Below are 23427 nucleotides of genomic sequence, written 5' to 3' on the forward strand. Positions count from 1 at the left end.
GAGAGCTGCTGCGGGGAAACACTAACTGTTTGTGGCAGCTTCCTGGCTCTTGAAATGAGGACGCATGTTTAAATACAGCTTTGCTGATTGCAAAGTGCCAGTTGATTAAAACTCTTCACAATTTTTGAATGGTTATAATTAGGAATAATTATTGTTGACATGAGAGGTTTTAAAACAAAAAGACAACTACCTCCCCCCCCCCCTAAAAAAAAAATAAAAACCCAACCCAACAAAAATACCTGAAATAAAGCCTTAATAGGAATGGGTAGGTCTGTTTTCCTGACTGGGCCATTTTGAGGCACATAAGTCAGAATGGCTGTGCAGCAGGAGGACTGAAGGTAGCAGAACAGCTGCCTGCCCTGCACCTGCCTCAGGCCAGGCCTTTCAAGTCATCCCCACTGCTAAAACCCACTTTCAGAGCTGCAAAAAGCAAAGCCAGCAGGGACTATGCTTGGCCTGATTTACTAATGAAGATGACAACTTTGTTCCGTAACCCAGTGTTTAGCCCAGCAGCACATGTAGGCTAATCTGGATGCTCTATGAAGGTGGACAACTCATGACCAGACTTGACAGCTTGTGTCAATGGTCATTTACCCCATAAACAAAAATTCAGCGTTTCACTTTCCATCTACATCACCCAGCCTCAGATTTCACAAGCAGTAATTGTTATGCCTGTCTCCATTAGATTAAAGACCTCTTTAGAAACCTGCTATTTTCTCCCTGCGTATGTATTTTGCACACTAATCAAATTTGGGTAATAAGCTCAGCAGCAAGGTTAAGCATTTGCTGCAGTTCTCAAAACTGTTCTGGGAGCTTTTGGAATCCCACCTCATTTTCCTAAGCTATTACAAGTACTAACTGCAGTCCCATATGTACCAAACCACTGCAAGATGTGCACGCTTTGTGCAAAGGTAAAAGTCACTTCAATCATACTCTTTGTAATGACTGCTAGATCTGCACCAGCTTTTTGTCATAGCTGCTGCTTTCCAGGACAGGGAAGACTGGACCTCAAATATGGCTCTCATTCCTTATTCAGTTGTATAAATATTTTACTCCCATGAGCAAAGCATTACGAGACCTGAAGCATCTGGAAAGGTTTTTCAGTTCTCACCACAGTCACTGCCACTGTCAGGCAGAACAAGAAAGCACCTATTTATGTACATATCTCTGGAGAATTGCACAGCTTTGTAGATCTCCACCTACACATCCAGAGGGCCACAGCAAGAACTGAGAGTGACAGTCATCACAACAGGAGTGGCTGCATTGATAAATACAGGCCTGATATAACACTTCTTGCTCTTTGTGTTTTGAAAGGATGGGTCAGTTTTCATACTCTCCTACCCATAGGGCAGCCCACAGTGGCTACTCTTATCTATTAACTAAACTATGTGCTGGATTTTTATGTGGTTCAGGGTTGATTTCCTTTCAGCCTGTGAATTTTCTGCACAAATGTCCACAGTGCTTAATGCACTCAATTATTTTCAGAGCCAGGGAAATGAAGCTCCTCCTCGACCTCTTTCATATATGAGCTGGGAAAGAATTCAGGGCAATTCTATTTGCATGAATAAATGAGATCACTCGGATCTTATCAATTCCCCTACAAATTTCAAGTAAAGCCAATACCAACTAGAAGGTATTATTTATAGCATTTACACAGCTTGCAGAAAAAGTGCCATGTAGGACCTCAAAAGAGCTGAATCAATCATTTGTCTTCAGTTCCCCAGTGGCACCACGTAAGAAGGAAATCCAACCAGTCTGAGTCCAACCATTTGTTTCATTTTCATTACCATTTCACGCTCGAAGTTAAACCTGGATGATCCCTACATTTCCTTTTAATACCTCAAGCATTTCATTCAAGTACAGCAGCTTCAACTCTGAGCCAGAAAGGAAAAAACCCAAAACTCAGAGGCTGAGAAAAATTAAGTGTGACGAACCTTCTCAATTAACTTCAGATAACAAGAACAGGCACACACTGGCGATTAGTTTCACCTCAAACTTCACACAACTTCTGCAGAGAGCTGCATGTTCTCTGTGTTTTCGGCTCACAGTTCAATGGCTGCCAAAAAATTACTCTGAGGCTCACACATATCCTGTTGAATGAGTTTAAAACAGTGCTCTGATTCAAAATGCTTTGGGCTGCTTCTTAAAAGGACATCCCTTTCCTGGCCTAGCAGGCACCACGGAAGAGTGATTTTCATGTCCCCACCTGGAGGGCTGGCTGTTAATTCCAGCAAGGTTAACATCACGATTAACTGCATGCCCAAGTAAACGTTACAAATCTGTGAAGAAAGCAGGAAGGAAACTCCAGCTTCATAGGAAGCAAATACATTAGAAAAGAGGACAAAACTTTAATGCTAATCATCTTTCTTCTGTCTGTATCATTACTGCTGTGCACTCTGTCCTCCTGAAGTACTTAAACAAAATATATTAAAAATAATCACTGTTTGGATTAAATCTTGGCTTGGAGAAAAAAGGTCACTAAGAACAGGAACGAGCATGTTATCTTTCACTGCAATCCAAAACACACTGTACTCATTGAACAAAAAGGAGGATGCACCAGCCTTCAGCCAGGATGTGGTTATTTTCTTTCTCTTGGGGTAACCTGGAAGCCCTTACCTATCTCTCTGAGAGCTCAGCACATGAAGGAGGAAAGGAAACAACTCTTAAAGCAACACATTTCAGCGTCTGAGCCGTGTGACAGCAACAGTTTTGAAAGACAGCTTATTAAAATAGATGTTGCTATGAAGACTTCAGTAAAAACAAAAAGGTGTAGGCCCAAAAATAGCTAGAAAAAGCCAGAGCTGCTTGCTCCAACTGCTCCATGTCCTGCCATAACTGAAGAAGTTACTTAACATTTTCCCAGAATAGATTCCCCAGATAAGATTTCCAGTGCAGCCTTTCATCCTAACATTCTTTCTTTAGACACAAAGCTGAATGTTAGTTCATTTTGCAGGTAGCTCCTCTTTCTGCCAGCCCATTCACATCAAAGCTATGCCAGGATCCTGCTTCCATTGTAGCTACTCTCTTACCTCTCAGCTGACGTGACAATCATCTCAAAGAACAGAAAATAAGAACTCGAGGGCACAGTGAAATAAACTGCTGGGATTGATACAGACCAAACAGCAAACAGATGGTCAGCAAAACGATGAGGAAAATAATGGAAGGGGCGACTGACAAATGATGAACAGTACAGATCAGCTTTGCTTTGGAGCTGTCTCATCAAAAGTTATTTGCTTTGTAAGCTGTGGAAAAGTTGTTTAGTTCTATCTGCTGGTGCACACAGATTTCAGCTGCAGTACTGCAAAGTGCAATAGGAATTCCAAGTCACAGGAGCATTAGGCAGCCCCCTCCATCAGTCCGCTGTTCCCACAGTTCATTATATGCAGAGTTCACCCTTATCCTGAATTTCAAGAAGACAGAGATGTGGGACATAGAGAGCTTGCTGGATGTTCAAATGGTTTATTTTAGCTTCCCTCTTCCCCTTGTAAAAAAACCCTACTAAGGGCATCTAATGCACTGGATGATTAAAACATCATCTGTAAACGGTAAGGACTCTTTGCACTGAAGATACCTTCCATAACTGGAATGCATGTGAAGTATTATTCTCACCCCACAGTTGAGGGTTTTACTCATTCACTCACCTTTCCTACCAGTGGGTACAGGAACCCAGCACCAACACTGGCCCGAATGTCTCGGATTGGCAGAATAAAACCTGTAGGAGCTCCTTTTTGTTCAGGGTCATGAGACAACGATAAGTGAGTTTTAGCCATGCAGATTGGCAGGTTTCCAAAGCCCTGGGCATGACAATGAAAAAGAGGAGAGAAAGAGAAGTGAAAAGAACAGTAACCATTCCTGTATGCAAAAATATATTGCTCTGTTTTACCATTCTCAGTGTTACCAGGTAATTTTAAGCAATTTCCTCACCCAAAGCCTAGCTGATCCACTGACCACTCTGCATCCTAATTATTTCTCTCCAACTCTGCCCCTCTTCCTGCTATTAAGGGAAGAATAACTATGGATCCCAGCACGTCCAGCCAAGGAAAGGATTAATGGTATGGAAGCGTTATGGAAGTGCTGGCTATCTAGATATCTTTCTTTCTACTTTCTTCCCAAAATATTGCTTCAAACAGCTCAGAACTAAAGCTCTCATACAGCTAAAGCGGGTTAATTGGAACTATTTGATCGACATAATTGCATATTGTGAGGAATCCTCTTTTATGTGCAGTCTGAACACCATTTCATTATGATTATTTTAAAATGAAAAGCATCACTGGGTATCGGGTGACAGGGAAAACTAACCTGCTTAGTGTACACGGCGACTTTCTCCTGAGCTTCTGGAAGTAGCTCAATGTCACTTGCCCCATAGATCTGCTGTGCAATAATTCTGATTTTATCTATAACAGGAAGCTAGAAAAAAGACAGACAAGTGAGCACGGCCTGGGTACTTTCAGGCCACAGCATGGTAACTAACAGTGACTTTGTTACCTCTGAGTCACCATCAAATTCATTTAAGTACAAAGTCATTAGAAATACACACATACACGCACACCCTTCCACCTGACCTGTGCTGTATAACTGTAAGACTTATTTCCAGAGAAAGAAACAAGTTAGAAATGGACATTCCATTTCCTGTTCCGCAGCTTATTATATTCCCATCCTGAGCACCATGTACACCCAGAAATTCTCCAGTAAGGAAACAAGTTTGATGAAGGCTGTTCCAGTCCACGTTCTGACAAGAACATGTCTCAGGTCAAAGAATAAACTTCTCCCTACCCTGGAACGTGGCTGTCTGTCACAGTAGTAACCCTGTTCGCTATTTCTAGCTGTGTCAGAGTAGCATCTTTCACTATAAAAAGTAAACTATATTTCATCTAGTAGTAAAAACAACAGGAAGTGACAAACCAGGTATCTGAGACTCGTGGAGAAAACGTTATGTTCTAAAAGCCATTTTCTTCTCAGGTTCTCTGAGCAGAGTTACAGGCAACTTTCAGCCAATTAAGCCAGACAAACTAAGTTATTTTAGAAAAGTACCTCTGCAATCATGTAATTCTTACCTCTACATTATAGAGGAACCTGAAGTTGCTGGGTGTCTGTGATGCTCTCTGAACAGCCCGAGCCAATGCAACAGCTCCTTTACCACCCTCTGCCCAGTGAGTGCACTCCACAGCATCAAATGCTCCTGCTTCTTTTGCCAGTTGTACTACAAGAGCCAGTTCAGCCTTCGTATCTGTCCTGTAAAGGGAAATGTTTGCCTATTTGTATCAGAACGTATGCACGGTAAATGAAGGGTTTGTTCTACCCTTCTCTCATTCTTGTCAATAAAAGTTAAATGCTGCCCGAAGAAATTACAGGATCCAGCCATCAAGAAGCCAGATCTATTGAGGAGGTATCCACCACACGGCTGCTCCACCTTGGTGAATGATGCCATGTCAAGACAAAGAGCAAGAACTTGGCCTGGAACTACATGTGTAAACCCAAGATTGCCAACAGCAGTATTCCAGATTTCATGCTTCTATCAATAACACAACTCTTGTTTTCAGATGAAAACTCAAAGAGGCATTAGCACTTGCTGATTTGCAGATGCTAAGATGTTCTGTATCATGTGCACACATGATAAAGCCATACTTTCTCTAAAACAGCCAATACACATTCGCTTCAGATGAACAATCCTTAGCTGGCTACTCTGCTTTAACTGGCACCAGATTTAATGCAACGGTTCAAAGCCCTTCTGCTTTTGTATAAAGAAAGACCACACAGAGATTCTGATTCCTCTGTAGTACAATGTGCAGAGCCTGAAATGCTTCTTGGTTTGGCATGACTTCATACTGCAGACCACTGAACGCAATGTGGTCTACAGCACAGGCACTTCACCATCGGTTATGAACTTAGATCCCATACTGTCACAGGCACCTTTTGTCTACAGTAACTTAGCCAGTTAGGGTGTAAGCTATGGCATGTAAGTCATTAATCACAAGATCCTAAGCTAAACTAAACCAGAGCATGCATTTGAAATGACTGAGCAGAGCTCCGCTATTTATTCAGCATCTTCAAGCACTGCAGAATGCTGCTTCCTGTAAACAACACATTGACAGTGCTGAAAACAAGACAGCGTGTTAAATGTAGCATAAAAAGTGCCACCATTTTATTCTCATGCATCGGTTCCACAGCCCAGCTCACTTACTTGAAAGCATTGACAGCCACTACTACTGGGACACCAAACAGCCGAGCATTTTGGATTTGTTTGCTTAGGTTACTGCAACCTTTTGCCAACAGCTGAAGATTCTGTAGATCAACAAGCAGAACATACATTTTATGAGAGACAGTGAAACCTTTACTCCAAATCCACCGCATCCATAGCTCATTATTTAAGTGCCAAAGCAGGAACGGAAACCACAGAGGCGGAATTTCAGAGCTGCTTTCTGAACACTTAGGACCAGTGCATGGTCTAGCATGGAAAACAGGAAAAGGAATGAATGCTTCTAATAACTTTGTAGCTGAAGATGGAAATCAAGGGAGGAGAAAGCACTATATCATTTTTTGTTATTCTGAAGTCAATACCTGTGCTCATTATCTCCTCACAGTAAAACCTCATTTTCCTCTATGACACATCCGTCTTCGTGTATTAAATATCATTAGCAGTGAATTTCATGACATTTGTTTGAAGTTTGTGATAACAGCTTTCACTTCACGTATATTTACATTTTTACACCATCAGAGATTATTCATGGAAGTGAAGACATTTCATCCCTTCTTATCAAAAGAAAAATCCACAGAGAAGCGTTAGAAGTGAAAAAGCTGAACCAGATCAATTACCCAAGTGCACGTAACCATTTGAGGCACAAGGGCAGAAACAGATTTAGTTCACTTTCCTCCCTGCTTGCAAAAGAAGGGCAAGGGGAAAACAAAACTGCTGCTGCAAAGCAGGGAGCAATTAGACAGGCACTCCGAATATTTCCAGAGACAATATTTCAGCTCAGCAATTACTCTGTACTGAGAGGGTCAAGGGACACTGAGCAGACATTACTATGAAAAATTGAGCTCACAGACAATTATGCAAGCTCAGGAGAAAAGGAAAGCTCCGAATGCCGGCTGGGTCAAGTGCAATAAATGCTTGAAAGAGCAGAGGCAATGTAACAGCATTAGAAGATAAAAAAAGGACACTAAAGCTTGTATGAGGAAGCATTTCCCTGCCAGCTATAGAAATGACACACACTAGCTGTCCATGCGTGCACTGAATGATAATATCGTGTAACGACTACAATTAATTGGTTAACTGTCACAATGGCTGAAGAAAGCTAAGATTACCTCCTCCGTGTACTCCTTTGGCAAAGGTACCCCAGCAGAGACCTGGAGAGTGAATTAAAAGAAAACATAAAAGGGGGGTTGTACCCCATAAGATTTGTATTCTGACTATTAGCATTGATTCTTATTAAACTGCACCAAGACACACCATTCTACTTCAGCCTGATCCTATTCTTTTAAGGGGGAAAGCAAGAAAAAAGGCTGCCAAGATGCTCTCACAAAATAACAAACTAAGGATTATGATAACAACAAATGTGCCCCAGTGTACTTCCTTGGGAAAATGAAATGAGCAGGTATGGATATGTAACATAATACAACGAAGCAGCTTGCAAGCAGCAGGGACATATGGATAACTGTAAATCTTAAGACAATTATAAGCAAATCAAACCCTACAGAGCTTTAAGTTGATGGACTGGAACAAAAGCCCCTCAGGCCTAATAAAACCTTATTTACTACTTACTGTAGGCCCTCCTCCGTGCATTTTCAGAGCTCGGACAGTAGCAACCAACACCACCACATTGGGCCGGAGATCAGAATAACGACACTTAATGTTAAAGAACTTCTCCATGCCTATGTCTGCGCCAAACCCTGCTTCTGTAACTGGAGTAGGAGGAAAAATAACAAACAATATTGAAGTTTGTGAGAGGTTGCTGGGCAGAGAAATCAGTGCTTTGATTGCAGAAATCAGAAGCTTCTGGGACAGCAAAAAAACCAACAAAAAACAGCATTCATGATAATAAAATAGGAAATCTTTCCCTGAAAAACAAACACCACACACTTACCAACAAAACCCTCTTTGCCCACAAGCTTCAGCGCTACTTTGTCTGCCAACACTGAAGAATTCCCATGTGCAATATTGGCAAAAGGTCCCGCATGAACAAACACAGGAGTTCCCTACGAAAGGGTGAGGGAGGCAAAGAGAAATAAAGAAAATCAGGGGGGTAACGTTTTGCATACATGCATCATTTCAGGTGCTGAGTAGTACAGTATCTGAAGGGTAAAAAGAGAAGTTCTTAGAAGAAATATTCGTCATCAGTACTAAGGGCTTCATCGCCAAGTGGATTGTTATGATCTGTAGAAGTGGAGGTATTGACCCACTTTGGAAACGGATGGCTAAATCTTAGCAACTCTGCCATTTTCTTGCACCCATACCATCTAGATTGTCAAAATATTTCCTTGACCTTAGTCAACAAAACAGACACAGCAAGGTGTACTGCATTTCCCCAGGGCCATCCACATGATGATGTCAGGCCTATAAAGAAGCTTTTTTCTTTTCCCCTAGCCCTGAATCTTAGGTAGGAAACAACAATAAGCTTCCAAGTTTAAACAGAGTAAGTCCATATCAACTGAGATGAATGAGGTTAGGGAACACTCTTTGCTTCTCAAAACACAGAGTGTATCATCTGTGCTCACCTCTAGTGTCTGCATCAGGTTTGGCTTAACTGCATCTTTCATCAAAACTGCCAAAGCACCTGTTACTCCCTGAAAGAAAAAACAAAGACAGCCATCAGTTTCCAGATGTACTGAGACAGTTTCTATACTGTGTCAAGACCTTCTGGTGAGCTTGCAGGAATGCAAGCAGCAATTGCTGCAGAATATGCTGGTCTGAGCAGAGCAGAATAATGCCTTTTGCATCCTTCTAATTGGTGATTTCTGCTGAATGCAGCCTCTTCCATTATGACCTTGCTTGGCCAAGTTACTTAGGAGTAAAGACAAAGTGCTCTTTTAATGCTATAATGAGGTGAGAAAGGAAGAGCAGAGAGAGAGTAACCCTTAGGTACACATGGTTTCTTGTGCCCCACTGAATGGCAGAAAGCAGGGAAAGTTTGCCAAGACAATTTCTTCTTCCCTTTTAATGTCAGTTGAATTGCAGCACTCAATTATACATCTATATTTTTTTTCAAAGACATTCACTGCTATGTTTCATTAGTCTCAAGTCTTGCCACATGAAGGCTTAGTTAACATTAATGGATAAGCTTTAAACTTCAGTCATCTCTAGAATAATGAAAGATACAGAGCAAGATTTCCATGATGACATTTCAGGCCTGTCAATCAATAACACTTCAGTACATCTCCATCCCTGAAAACCCACAGTCAGTTTTTGATTCCTCATTTCTCCCCAGTTCCTTCGAGTTTCTTGGTAGTGCACTCGTGATACTGGTTATACTACAGCAGAAGGATCTTATTGTGTCAGTCTGGTCTCTGCAATCACCGTGTTAACTTTGATTTGACACATGGTACATTGCACAGAACCCTTTGTCCCTGCCCAAAACACATGTATACACAGTCACTGCATAAGGTGCTAGCCATGCCAACATAGAAATCCTTTATAAACTCCAGAGACTAAAATTTCATCTTTCATGTTCTATATACTGAAGTCAATCCCATACAGAACCATCTCAATGTTTTTTCAATCCAAGGACTTTCAGAAGTAATAGGGGAAAGTCAGCATTCAAGAATGGAATAACTCTCTTACAAGGTCATCCGTTGTAACTGGTTCTCCTCTCTTGTTGGAAGCTACTACCATTCTGCCCAGTCGCTTTTTCATGTCATCCAGGCCATCAGAGAGTGCTAGAACTGCCATGATTTCACTGCTCACTGTGATGTCAAACTGAGCCTTCAAGAAACAAAGAATGTGAATTGATCAAAATTCCTCAGCAAAAACCCTCACTTCATTTAAACTCTTGGGGGAAAAAAGTCAGTTATCACCACTGTAATAAAAAGTAAATACAGACATTCATCCATGAGAACAAATCTAAAATGCTACTCTCAGAATATACATAATTTAAATTCACAATTTCAAATAATTATTTTCTGCAAAATAAAGTAAGATACACTCATTCCATTGCTGTTACATGACTCCCTCCTGACACAAAACTGGTGATTCATGTAAGAATCTTAACACCAACAATACATTTTTGAAGACTGAGCTTACTAACTCATCTAACCATTACTAAATGGTACAGTATAAGAGAAAGGAAAAACAAAAAGCAAAGACAACCAGAATTGGTTCTATAGCAAAGGAAGGGTAGAATTCATCGGATATAACACAATACCTCCATTGAAGCTAGGCACCCTAGAGGCCTTTTGGTAAATAAAAGCAGGACTCTATGACCACAACTCATTTGAACTGTTAATTTGACAGTTACTTAAAGGACAAAAATATCATGGTCCTGACTGCCTGTTTTTCTATGTTGATTATACAATGAATCTAGACAACAAGCTCAGATATTGAATTAGAGCCAGATGCATCCCACCCAAAGCACATGCACTGGCTAAGATTAGATAGCAATTGCCAGGCACTGTATTTGCAGAGAGCATTCATATGTCACCGTTACTATGCCACAGTCATCCCAATTCAGGAATCCAACAATCAAAGGGATGAAAAGAACAGAAACTACACACTGCATTGGTAGCGAATTTAATTGCTTAGCTAATGAGACTTTTTGCTGTCTCCAGAACAAGGTACCAGTAAGACAAACATCTGGAGCTGAAGAAGTTTACTTCACATTCATGTTTTTTTAAGTGTTCTTTTACAAAATGCAAGAAAAGAAAATAATTACCACTCGTGAAAAGCCGCCTTCTGTTGGAGACTGTCCAATAGTGATTTTCCTAAGGAATCTGTCATTTGTATCCAGTACTGTGAGGATGCAAAAAGAAAGAAGCAAGAAGTCACACTGCGTGACCAAAATCACATCTCTATACCATCACAAACTAAGCCATGAGTAGCGGATGGCAGCTTGGGACACCATCCTCTCCAACTGAACTGCAATGACGTTTAGATGCTCACAGTCAATGCAGACTGCACTGCAACCAGAAATCTACCTCCCTCAATAACCACAAGTCCAAAACCTCTTTGGAAAAAAAAAAGGAGCTGCCTGTATTATACCAATTTCTTTTTCACCGTTATTAGTCAAAATGAGATCAGGAAATTACTATGGAAAAAAAGAAATAAAATTAACATTTTGTAAATGAAAGGGTAAAATGGTCAGAGTCTACTATTTAATGACATTCCCTACAAGCCCATTAGCTCAAATTACCCTTGAAACATAAGCGATCAAATACTGGCTTATATTTGCCCCCCCTCTTATCTGAAATTCCTTTTGTTAGTGAAATATTGATTCAGCAAGACCAGAGATGGATCTTACTTTAGGTATCTTTAAACATGTTTTTAAAAAGAAACAACAAAACACTGAGCCTTTTTCTGCTGTCAGTCCCCAAGAGAGCAAGTGGGCAGACTAAAATTCAGTTTAATTCCAGAGCAGCAGCCTCTCCTTGCTCAGAGTGCTTTCTCAAATGTGCAGGCAGAAAGACTGTTTGCTATGGCTGCCAAACTGAAAACTCCCTCAGTAGCCATCAAAACAACAAGCAGAAACTTGCACCAATTAGTGAGGCACAGTCTGAATTCACAAAGATTAAGATCCAAGCCCTGGTGTCAGACCCTTTAGAAACAAGATCCCATCTGCAGGCACCCACTGCACCAAACAGAGACCAGCACTGCTTTGCTTTCCTTTATCTCAGAAAACTTTGTTCTTCCTACACTTGCTGCTTCATTTGATAAGTCTTGGTGGGTTGTTATTTTTTAGCAATAGTTTAATGTAATGGTTTTTGTACCTCTTTGCCATGTTATGGTAGCTGGGTCAATGTCCAGTCTCACAAATAAGTTCACTTCCTCCTTCGTCAAGGCTGCAGGATCAGTTTTGTTAATGCCCAATTTCTGATGGAGGAAAGAAGAAATAATAATAATAAAGTATAATGAGAAGATTTAGAGAAATGAACCTTTCACTACAACCATTTGCCTTTGGCGGCAGCACCTGAATATCCAGAAATAAGGAGGAAATGCCCTACCGGTGTCCCTTCAAGCCCCACAACAACATAAATTGATCTGTATCAGCGTTAACCTGGAAGCAGGGCTTGCTGCTCACCAACTAGCAAAGGGCAAAGCAGATAATAGAGCTCGTCAGGGCAGCCTGTCACCTAATTTTGTGCAAGGCATCTACAGAAAGCATAAGAAAGAAAGCTCTGCAGTTCCTTACATGCCTTGTTCTAATCATTAGTTTCACATGCTTACATCCATTTCTCATTAGTTTGCCTAGGGTCACTGCACACAGCCATACATATTTGAAGACACAGCTTTCAGCACGCTGGTTAAGCAGCACAAAGGAGGAATTAAACAATTCGGTCACAAGGCTGCCAGCATCCCAGAAAGCTGATCCTGAACATACTGAGAGGATGGGCAGTTTGCCAAGTTGTTTAATTGAGAGAAGAATTATCTCAAGACTGATACAAGTGCAAGCTTAGCAATGAAGAAAATGATTGAGCTGATTTATGAAGGAGCAAGCCTTATGAAGGAGCTAAGCCCTATTTTCTCCAGAAGAACAGCAGGGAAGAAAGAGGTCTGTTCTCTTCCTCTTCAAGTACAGCCTTAAAAAACAAACAAACAAATCCCCACCATACAATGAAAAAGATCATCTTTCTCGAGTATTAGCATCCTTACAGCCCACCAAGCCACATGGCAGAACTACTTTGCTCAGCAGTGGAAGCAGGCCACGTATTTTCTAATGGTTGAAAAATTATAGCTAATTATAAATCAGAGCTTCATCTTCCTAAGTATTTTATTGGTCCTGGCCTCCAAGTGGGCAACTGATAGAGCATGAATACTGTTCAAACAGGTTTGTTCTTAGAATAAGCTCAGCAGGCCCCACTTCATCCTTCTAGCCAGAAGGTTCAAGCTCAATGCAAAAACTGCTCTTGTTCCTCATTTATGAAGAGGCCAGGGATACACAAAGGCTCACGTTCATTACTGAGGACCAGAGGAACTGTGACCTGCTCAGGGTCCAACATTCAGTGCTAGGTGCACTCATTTAACTGAGATTCTTTTTCCTGAGCCAAGAAGTAAGGAATGGAGGGGACACATTTTTTGTTTTCTTTCCTGCTTGCTCAATCTGGATAAGACAAGAAAATCTTTACTTTCTTGCTGAATTTTGTACACCGTCTTTTTTTTTGTGCTGCATTATCTATACAGCTGTCACACGAACAGAAATTATTCATCTTTATCTGTAGCTGACCGTAACAGACAAAGACTAATGCTGGTCTTTTCTAAAACTACATCAAGAACACTAAACTGTCACTATTAACAAAGGGCACTAATCTCTCTGCTTCTTCCCACTGTGTTACTCACACAGCACACAATGAAGTCAAATCAAATGATTCTTCTCCTTGGAGTCTCATCTCATTGTTATCTGTGCTGTAACATGGGCTGCCAGACTTCTGCACACTTGATGCAGAGAACAAATGCTAGCAGAATGACAATCCAGTTGTTGGTTGGTCTAGTCAGCTGTAGTCTTATGTTAGATGATAAGTGACAAGGCACAAGGAAACGGTCTCAAGCTGAGCCAGGGGAGGCTTAAAATGACTATCAGGAAGAATTCCTTTGTGGAAAGGGTGGTTAGGCACTCGAACAGGCTGCCTATAGGGAAGTGGTGGAGTCTGCATCCCTAGAGGTATTTAAGACATATGCAGACAAGGCACTAAGGAACATAGTTTACTGACAGGTCAACTCCATGAGTCAGGCTGAAAAAGACCTTCAAGATCACAGCCTATGTGATTCTGTGACCTACAGGATAACACAAGTGTTTTTGTAACCAAACTCCGAATACATAAAGGTGGAGTAATTAGAACTGAATCATAAACAAGTGTGAAACTAGTGAACTTACTTGTAGTCTTCGGATTTGAATCTCTGAGAACTTCCTGACTCCATTGACAGAAGGCACCAAACGGTTATAGAGAGCCTAGCAGAACAAAACATACAGTCAGTACTGCTGGCACACCCCAAACATCATGACCAGAAATGAGATGGATTGAAATACACAAGAAGAAAGGATCCTACCTGGTCGTTCTGAGTTTGTTCATGGAATATACGTGTGTCCAAAGCAGCAGCAACCAAGTTGTTCGCTGCAGTGATAGCGTGGATGTCACCGGTGAGGTGAAGGTTAAACTGAAGGACATAGAACATATCACTTATCTCATCTTGCTGCAATTTTCATATATTTCAATACATCGTAGACAGGTGGAGAGAGACATATTAATAGCAACACTAAAGCGAGTGAGGGTGGAGGGGGAAGAGATTGCTCAGTGCGGTATGTGGAAGAGAGGAAAGAATTTCTCTAAAACAGAAAAATGCCTCCCCCACATTTATGTCATTTTACAAACTTCCAAAACAAAGCTTCCAAATAAGATTTTTACACGAGAACCATTCCTTAATATCTGAGAACAACATGGTATGGCATATCTGCATTGCTCCTCCTTCACCTTCCTTCTGACCCACTCACATCATTTGCACAACAGGCTTCACACGAACCTTAGCTAAAGCTCCTGCTGCTCCCACAAATATATCTGTGCTAAATTCAAGCCAGCAGCCTTGGGTGGTGCTAGCAATAGAGCTGTGGTTGCAAAGAGCTCTGCATAAGCTCACACACAGTATCGTAGGCAGGCCTTGTAGACCACATACTACACAGTGACAATGCTAGTAATTTTCTAGGTTCTATCTCGTTAAAAGATGGTTTGAGTGGGTTTGTCTACGTGAGCTTTCTTCCTGCACTGTAGCTATACAGACAAAAGATTCTGGATATAGAGTTTACTTGACAAACCTGCATTAAGGCAGAGAAGGAAGGCTGTTAAGACGATTCTTTTCCTCTGTAGCAGTGCAGCACAGGAGGAAAATGAAAAACTGACAATAAAAAAGTGCTATGATAGAAGACTATGATACCACTGTGTCAGAGCCCTGGTACTGTGGTCTTATAAACCAAACAGCAAATAAAGAAACCAGAGTGGAACTAGTCACATGGTAGTTATAAATCCTAATTAAGAAATGCCAATTTTCTTATTCTACTGATATGTAATAAGAAGCAGTTATTACCACCTTAATTCTACAGCCATCATTGAAAAATGTCTCACTTGCTAATAATTTTCTGGGATGAAAGCTGCATGCAGAAACATCTGATGGCGTATCAAGGCCATTATTGCATCTACTGTACCATGAAACGTTAGTGTTTGGAGTCATGCATTGATTAAAATACTCCCATGAAATCACAACGTATTTTTCTACCACGTGGGTCATACTTGAAGTCCTTTCATATAATATAGAATGGTCTGGGTTGAAATGGACCACACTGCTCATTCAGTTCCAACCCCCTGCTATGTGCAGGGTTGCCAACCACCAGACCAGGCTGCCCAGAGCCACATCCAGCCTGGCCTTGAATGGCTGCAGGGATGGGGCATCCACAGCCTCCTTGGCAACTTTCAGCCACTTTATTTCAAGTGTGAGTCTGTTTCCCACTGCTGCTGCCCCAGTCTTTTACCTTGTCTTGCTAACACTCTCAAGCAGGAGGAGATTATTGTTCCTGTCACATCTATCATTCACACGTGTTTTTGGCACATGACTAAATCAATCATCTGCCTCCTCAACATTTTATTTTTTATTTATTTTTTTTTTTTTTCCCAAATCTTCTCTGGACTTGCTGCACTAATAGGAACAAACAGCCCCTTTGATCACTGTCATGGTTTGGTAAGCCTCTGAAAACTGTCCTGCATCAACCAATGGTACGCAAGACAAGGATAAGATTCTATAAGCAATTAAAAGAGAGTTGGGGGAGGCAAAAGAACAGGAGCTACATGTGCCTGTCAGCTCCCTGCTCCCAAACAGAGGATTTTACTTGTTGCCAAGTCACACCAAAAAAGCACTGCAGTGCCAGTCACCCACATGCTGAGGTCTTGGCATTATTGATTTGCATTTTCCCTTTTCCTATTCCATGTCAGTAATCTAAAACACAAGCACACCAAAATAGCTCACAGGAGGAGTCAACGACCACTCTTGCTGACAGAACTATTTAATAAGCTTCCAAAACATATTAAGTCATTGTAATCTTAATTTCAATGCTGGGAAAAAGAGGTACAGGATGTACTTTGCTCGAGGGTATGCAGTAATTTGGGGCAGAAGAGGGGAGGGAATAGAGGGATTGGGAATTCTGAGTTCTGTGAAATTCCCTGACCATGCACACATTCTTCTGAAACAAAGAAGTGCATTTTCTAAAGAAGCTTTGCTGAAATCAAGCAATCATTCTTGCAGTGCTACTCACAGAAATTGAGTTATCTGACTGCAATGTTTCTTCAAGGTCTGCAAGCTAACTGTGCAATGAGGCTTTGTGTAAACAATTACCTCTTCCATGGGAACAACTTGAGAATAGCCACCACCAGCAGCTCCTCCTATGGAAAGACAACAGTCAAATCACACAAATAAAGGTCTCCCTAGCTCAGGGTGGTAACGTACGTACTTTTATTAATGACTTTAAGAAGGCAGCTTAGTTAATATCCCAGCATGGCACTTGAGGAAACACTGAAGGACTTACCAAGGCTTTTTCTTTCTTAAAGAAATGTCATCCTTACTGGGAATTATATAAAACCACAATGCAGCATTCAAAGATTTTCATTCTGCTGTCTCCTCCCATTCAGTCAGCTCATACCTTTTATCCCAAAGGTTGGCCCCTGAGAAGGCTGCCGAACACAAGCAAAGACGTTCTGGTGAAGGTGTGCTCCTAAGGCTTGAACAAGACCTATGGTGGTGGTGCTTTTCCCCTCACCCAGAGGTGTGGGAGTAATCCTGCAGTGAGAAAGTATAACAGATACAATGAAAATCCTATAGTAGATGAACCCCAAAACACAGGCAGAACACAGGCACCCAGTGACTGCAGTTAATGCCAATACTCCACACAGTCAGCTTGCCAAAAGACAGCACAGTGACAAGCAACACTATCAAAGTTTCTTTTCATCCTGACACTATGTAAGCGATGTCTCCTTAGTTACTGTAGTACCTACCCAGTAACAACAACGTATTTGCCATCAGGCTGGTTCTTCAGACGTTTCAGAGCCGACAGATGAACCTTGGCTTTAGTTTGGCCATACAGTTCTAACTCATCAGGGAGGAGGCCAATTTCTCTTGCAACTTGATCAATGGGCTTGGGTATGCAAGACCGTGATATTTCAATGTCACTGAAAGACAGAGAGCAAGGGCAATCAGTAAATATTACTGACCTCTCACAGATGTCCTGCTTCAACCCCAGTTACAATCTACATACTTGTATGCCAACAGAAGTCAGTACAACGCATGAACATCATCAGCAATTTCTCTGAAAGCATTACCTTGGAACAGGCATCTTCAGGGTAAGTTGGTTGTATTGGATGTTCCATTTTCCAGGCTGGAATTTCTCCAGAAAACGCTGTGCACTCTCCACTGTACTCTAAATCAAGCATGAAAAGGCATTACAGCAACAACTACTGTAGGAACCTTGTTGGTTTAACAGAGCCTTAACAGGTTCTCCCCTCCTCTTTATCTCAGTTTGAACTAATACAAAGTGCTTTAATTTACAACTGTTTCTAACAGTGCAGAATGAGGTTTTGCTCTGAATTTTCTTGAGAGGAATACAGACAGATTTGTCTAGATCTGTAGAGATACTGATAGATAAAATTCCAGTCCAATGAAATATACAATTCATACATAAATATTAGAATATATAGCATCTTTTACTGTGCTTCTCTTCTTTCTCTTAAAGTTTAAAAACAAAACACTTGCACACACAAAAATCTAAAAGATTGTTGTTCTTCCTAACATTTTCTTCACATTCACCTTCATTGGTCTGCAAACACTAACTAGACTTGTGTAAGAACAAGGAAGAAGCAACAACTTCTCTTCGTAGTGTGCTGATGGTCAACAGCAATATACCCTGAAGGCAAACATAGAGGAGATGACTTGTGATGTTTCACACTCTGTTCACATACCTGCATTAACATGGCCACAGTCATTGGTCCAACACCACCAGGAACTGGGGTAATGTAAGAAGCTTTCTCTTTTGCTGTTGCGTATGCCACGTCTCCTACAACTCTTTTTCCACTGGCCTTTGTGCTATCTGGGGATTTAAGGAAAGATTAAATTACACAGAAAGAGCATCAGTGACTGAAGCTGAAGTCCTTTCCTCTGTTGGAGTAATCAAACCAGAAGCTAAGTACACAGGAAGCAGCAAAACAAAGTTAAAACAACACCCTTAGAAGAAGCTGCTACCACCATACTTCACCCAGAACATCAGGGCTCACAGTCTACATCTTCCCATTATGTGTCATCAGTACCAGACAGATCAGAGAGCCTCCCTTTTCTTCAGCATCAAATATTTTCTCAATGGAACTGAGACTGTCACAGTCTGAAGACTCCAAAACAAATGCTGCTTCCAGCAACTGGGGTAAGCAGAGCTTACACCAAATCTTACATCTGTGCATGTAGAGCATGTAGTGCTGTACTACTCTGAAGACATAGCAAACTTTCAGTATTAAGGAAATACGAATCAGTGACCTAGTAGACACTAAAGGAAGATTGTTGTTCCAAAAACCAAGATTGACAGTTGCTCTGTTCCACTTTGAAGGAAATCTAGACCTTACTAAATAAAATTATCTCCCTTTACAGAAATGGGAGATAGAAAGCACTGAGCTTTTCTATTACATATTGCCACTTAAATAATGGACTGGTAAATACTACAGTCACAGAGCACAGTCTCATCAAAACCAACCTCACAGGTGGCTTAAGAGAGCTCCAGCAGAACAATCTCCTTCCTGGCAGAAACAAATGCTACCACCTGCTGTACCACATGAAATTAAAGGTCACCCGTATGAGATAAAAAGACAAAATGCATTAGTAAACTACGAGAATCATCTCAGGAACTCACCAGTTATGGACACAGTATGACAAAAAGAAAGCAAATAAGTTTCCTTCTGGAGTGACAGATCTGTATTTCAGGTATCAGGACTTGAGAAAACATTAAGTAGTGTGAAAACAATGTATGGCAGATTTTAATGCTGTTAAACTGAAATGTTATCTTGCATACCATCAATGTATGCTAAAGTTATTGATTATGTTCTATTCATGCATACATTTGATGAGGAGGGAGAATGTAAGAGAAAGCAAACTTGTTAACAGCTTACTGTGGTAAAATGCAAGAGGGAACAAAAGCTCCTGTCAACACTGAGGTTTAGCCGCACAGTTACTGACAATCAGCTGTTTGGATGTTCTGCTGAATGTGTGTTTTAAGCAACACTTACTTTCCCTAAAGTTCAAGCTTTGAGCTAAGGCACAGCTGTTAACATGGTTTCTACAGCAACTGACAAGTTTTACTTCCCAAACTGCAGACCAGCCCGGCCTTCCAGCCCAGAAAGCAGGATTAATTAAGTTTGTAAAAGGCAAATAGTATGATTATATTTTCTCCCTTGGATTCCAAGCAGGCTTACCAACCACCCCAGTCAGGAAGGCTCCAGACCTCAAAATGAAGAAATCAAGATATGAAACACATGACTTCAAACACAAACAGCCTGATCTGCTACACAAGACAGACGCTGTGATGAGCACAAGCCAAACAAACCCTAAGTCCTTGCCCCTGCATTCACACCTTACACCAAGTGCTGCTGAGAGCAACTTTGAGGTTATCCAGTGACCTTTAAAAAATTATTTTGGAGAACTCATACCTAAAGCTTCTTCCTGTTAATTTACCTTCTTGAATATTCATCATTCTGCCCTTAAACTACAGAGTCATAGACAGCATCAGTGACATCAATAAGCATTCCCTATGCCTGTGTTTCTTTGGTAGAATATGTTATCCAGCTAGCTAGAACTTATGATGGACAGCATCCAAGGACTTTGAGATCTAAGAGAAGAAGGACATGGCTAGGGCTGCAAAAGCTCATATCAGAGGGATCCTCTGAACACGAACAATTCCTCTACCAAGAGTCACAGAAGGACACTGTGCCATCTCTGGGAAACTTCTCTGCCTGCACCGCTCTTCATTCCTGTAGCAAAGCAAATCCTACAGGCCTGGAATAAGGCATTCAGAACACCTGCTGAACTAACACCCACCTGCAGCAGTGAGAAACACAAATATGATGATGTTTAGAAAAAGATACCCTTTTCTGAAAGATTTCAGGAGGTCCTCCCTCCCTCTCCCTCTACTGAGAGACCTGCAAGAAATTCTGTTCAATTGTAACACAGAAATGCAAGACCTGATGCATCCCGCAGCTGCACATGCAGAGATCTCTCTTTTCTTCAGCTGCATTCACACATATGCCTAGGAGGCACATAGCTGGGTGTGCTTAAAGCTATGGTAAAACATATGTCAACTGTGCTATTTATCTCCCCATTGTTCAAAGCATCAGTTCTCCCAGTTCTGGCACTGGCTTTCCAGAAGATTCATCTGAAATCTTTTTCCTCACAGAGAAACAGGAATGTGACCACAGAGATGCAATTCACATCAAGCCCCCCCAAAAAAGTCATCAGGTCAGAAATGCGATGGTACACATGGCTGGAGTAGTGTCCAGACTTCTCTGCTTCGCCAATCTCAATAGTGACTCTGTTTTTTAGCACAATGCCCAACTTTGGGAAGCTTGGCACAAATATTCCAACAAATAGCAACAGCAGATAGGGTTTTTTTTAAGCTTTAATTAGACAGAGGATTAATGGCTTTTAATGCAAATCAACGTCATCTTTGAGGAATAAGACTGTTAAGTAGAAATTTCTTTACATTCCATTAAATGGCAACAAGATGACTGATTAATTATGAAAACTACCTTCTAAAAACCCTGTGGGTGTAGCAGAGAGATAGTTGGATGGTGACTAATTTTCCATATCATTGAATATCTGCAATTTGGATTTAAAATGAGGTGAAAACAGAAATTGCCAGACTGCCTGTGCCTCAGCTAAATGAAACCCTACCCCCAAATCCATTATGTTCAAGCACTTTGTTCTATGCCAGAGCCACTGTCACCCATTTTCTTGCTGCACCTGCTTTGTTTCAAGACAACAGTCATTCAAGCCTAAGATGTTAATGTTATGATTCAACAGATCCACAGCTACTTTAAGAGACTGCTTGCCATTTATGTGTTTCAAACAGAACAGCTTAATGAGATCTAACTGTGCAAATTAATGACAGCAAAGCTGCACGCTCACAAGTGACAACAGCAGCAGGATTTAGCTATATAGATGTGGCAAATTACATAGATACTATGTTGTAATAATACATAGGCCTCCTCTTTTCTTTATGGATAATCAGTCTCATGGATGGCAGAAGCAAAACTATCACTGATCTGCTTCACAACAGTACTTTAAGACCATCTTTGTATTATTCTTGAATCTTCACAGGGGTTGCTGTCATTACCTAAGGCAGACTTAAAGGAGAAATAAATCCATATGGACTAGAAACACCAAGGAAACTGTATCCATGTACTTACATAGCAACTGCATTTATATACAAATAAATTCCCACTCTTTATACATTACCCACGCACCTGGCACATGGTTAATTCCACAGTCTATTACAATTGCACCAGGTTTGATCCATTCACCTTTCACCATTTCAGCTTTGCCAGCTGCAACCACCAGGATATCAGCTTTAGCAACCTATAAAAAAAAGAAACACAAATCCATACGAACAACTCTGTACCACACCAACAGTAGAAAAAGGCAGAGCTGCTCCAACCGCAACTTAAAATCAGTTTCAGTTGTAGTGAAAATGTGTGCTCACCCATTGCATCTAGAGGAATGGAAGGGCATTATCAGCAATGAAAGGCAGCTAACAGTTCCTTGGCAAGGACAAATTCCCACAGCCAGAAACTGCAGCCTATTTTCATGCTCCTACCCTGAACCGTTGCTAGTCAACACTTCACAACCTCCTTTGAACTCTTCCATGATTCCCAAATGGATGATACACAGTACTTATAGATGAAAGCCTTCTGCATACTCTGATCTTCCTTCCTTCAAATATCCCTGCATATTAAGCTGCATATTATCTGCTTCTCACTACTAGAAATACACCCAGAACTCATCAGACAGCTGCTGAGAGCAACCCCTACACAGAACAGTAAGCAGCACTTCATTTGTGGCAGCAGTGTTGTGATTTTTATGTCCAGGTCCGTGTAACATGCAAGACATGGGGAAGCTGATTGTAATTCAGCAGCAGTATTTGTTCAGACAGTAATCAGCAAGAATGACAGATATGGTCACAAAGTTCCTACTAGAACCTTGGACAAAAACTCCCTTCTACTTCACCTGCTGCTTCATTTGTATCCTTAGGAAGCTGCTGTCCTCTGGAATTTTTTCTTTGAAGAGCTATTTTTTAAGATTTCATTACAAATTAGCACTTCTGTTGTTAATCAGCCTAACGACAGTCTTCATGAACAGCAACTTAATGGAATGAAGAATTGTAGCGTTTCTGATCTTGCACTTGAGTTATATTCAAGTACACCTACCTCCATTCCAGCTTTGGTACTTGCCTATAAAGCCTGGCAGTGTTGATTGCTCAACAAAATTCAAGTAGGTGGCAGCACAGCAACACACTATTTCTGTCATTCTTACTGCTAAAGAAGAAAATGGTACAAACTCCCAGCAACAGAAATTAGACTAGAACAAAAACACGGAGAAGGAATTTGGTCTATCATTTCCTAGACATGAAAGCAGAAGATCACTTGGCATTTTTAGGGAAAAAACAAATAAAAACATACACTCTGTCTTGCAGGCCACTACCTGGAGGTTAGGAAAGAATGATTAAATTCCCAGTACTAACCTGAATAAAAATATTAATTTTATTGTTATAATTGCAGCCCTCTAAGTAAGGGCCTTCAACAGCAGTAGATTCAGGCAAACATTTGGAGAACAATACCAGAAAACTATTTCAGATTAAAAATAACCCAAACCCACTGACTTAGACAACATCAAGCAAAAAACATGCAGCTGGTAGCACTGGCTTGCAACACAAGTACAGCCTCATGAGTCCATCCTTCCCTTACCTCCTCAGCCAGTGTTGAGGTCTTTGAATGGCAAGTGGTTACTGTTGCATGATTCCAGAGCAGCAGGTCATGCATAGGAGCACCAACGATCTTACTGCGACCAACCACTACAGCTCTTTTCCCCGTAACCTGAATGCCTATACCACAGGAAGGTAGGAGAAGATAAAATGTCATTCTGCATCCCAATCTCAAATAGCTCAGGAGTATATTGGGCAATATGTATCTTGATAATATTTTCCAGGATACTACTTTTCT

General features: G+C 41.0%; 1 protein-coding gene across 1 annotated transcript in view; it reads right to left on the reverse strand.

Annotated features, from left to right (window-relative positions):
- The window catches only part of MTHFD1 (methylenetetrahydrofolate dehydrogenase, cyclohydrolase and formyltetrahydrofolate synthetase 1), a 33248-nt gene that overhangs the window by 1587 nt on the left and 8234 nt on the right, over positions 1-23427 (reverse strand). The window contains exons 7-26 of the mRNA XM_015865471.2: positions 23173-23309; positions 21676-21787; positions 18136-18263; positions 17500-17597; positions 17176-17349; positions 16824-16960; positions 16520-16566; positions 14192-14299; positions 14019-14093; positions 11917-12019; positions 10866-10942; positions 9779-9919; positions 8716-8784; positions 8085-8196; positions 7763-7902; positions 7306-7347; positions 6182-6282; positions 5055-5232; positions 4300-4407; positions 3642-3794 (exon numbers count right to left, since the gene is read on the reverse strand). Of these exons, the coding sequence (XP_015720957.1) occupies positions 3642-3794; positions 4300-4407; positions 5055-5232; positions 6182-6282; positions 7306-7347; positions 7763-7902; positions 8085-8196; positions 8716-8784; positions 9779-9919; positions 10866-10942; positions 11917-12019; positions 14019-14093; positions 14192-14299; positions 16520-16566; positions 16824-16960; positions 17176-17349; positions 17500-17597; positions 18136-18263; positions 21676-21787; positions 23173-23309 (2240 nt within the window). The remainder of the gene's footprint in view (positions 1-3641; positions 3795-4299; positions 4408-5054; positions 5233-6181; positions 6283-7305; positions 7348-7762; positions 7903-8084; positions 8197-8715; positions 8785-9778; positions 9920-10865; positions 10943-11916; positions 12020-14018; positions 14094-14191; positions 14300-16519; positions 16567-16823; positions 16961-17175; positions 17350-17499; positions 17598-18135; positions 18264-21675; positions 21788-23172; positions 23310-23427) is intronic.

This window comes from Coturnix japonica, chromosome 5 (genome assembly GCF_001577835.2).
Source record: "Coturnix japonica isolate 7356 chromosome 5, Coturnix japonica 2.1, whole genome shotgun sequence".
NCBI lineage: Eukaryota > Metazoa > Chordata > Aves > Galliformes > Phasianidae > Coturnix > Coturnix japonica.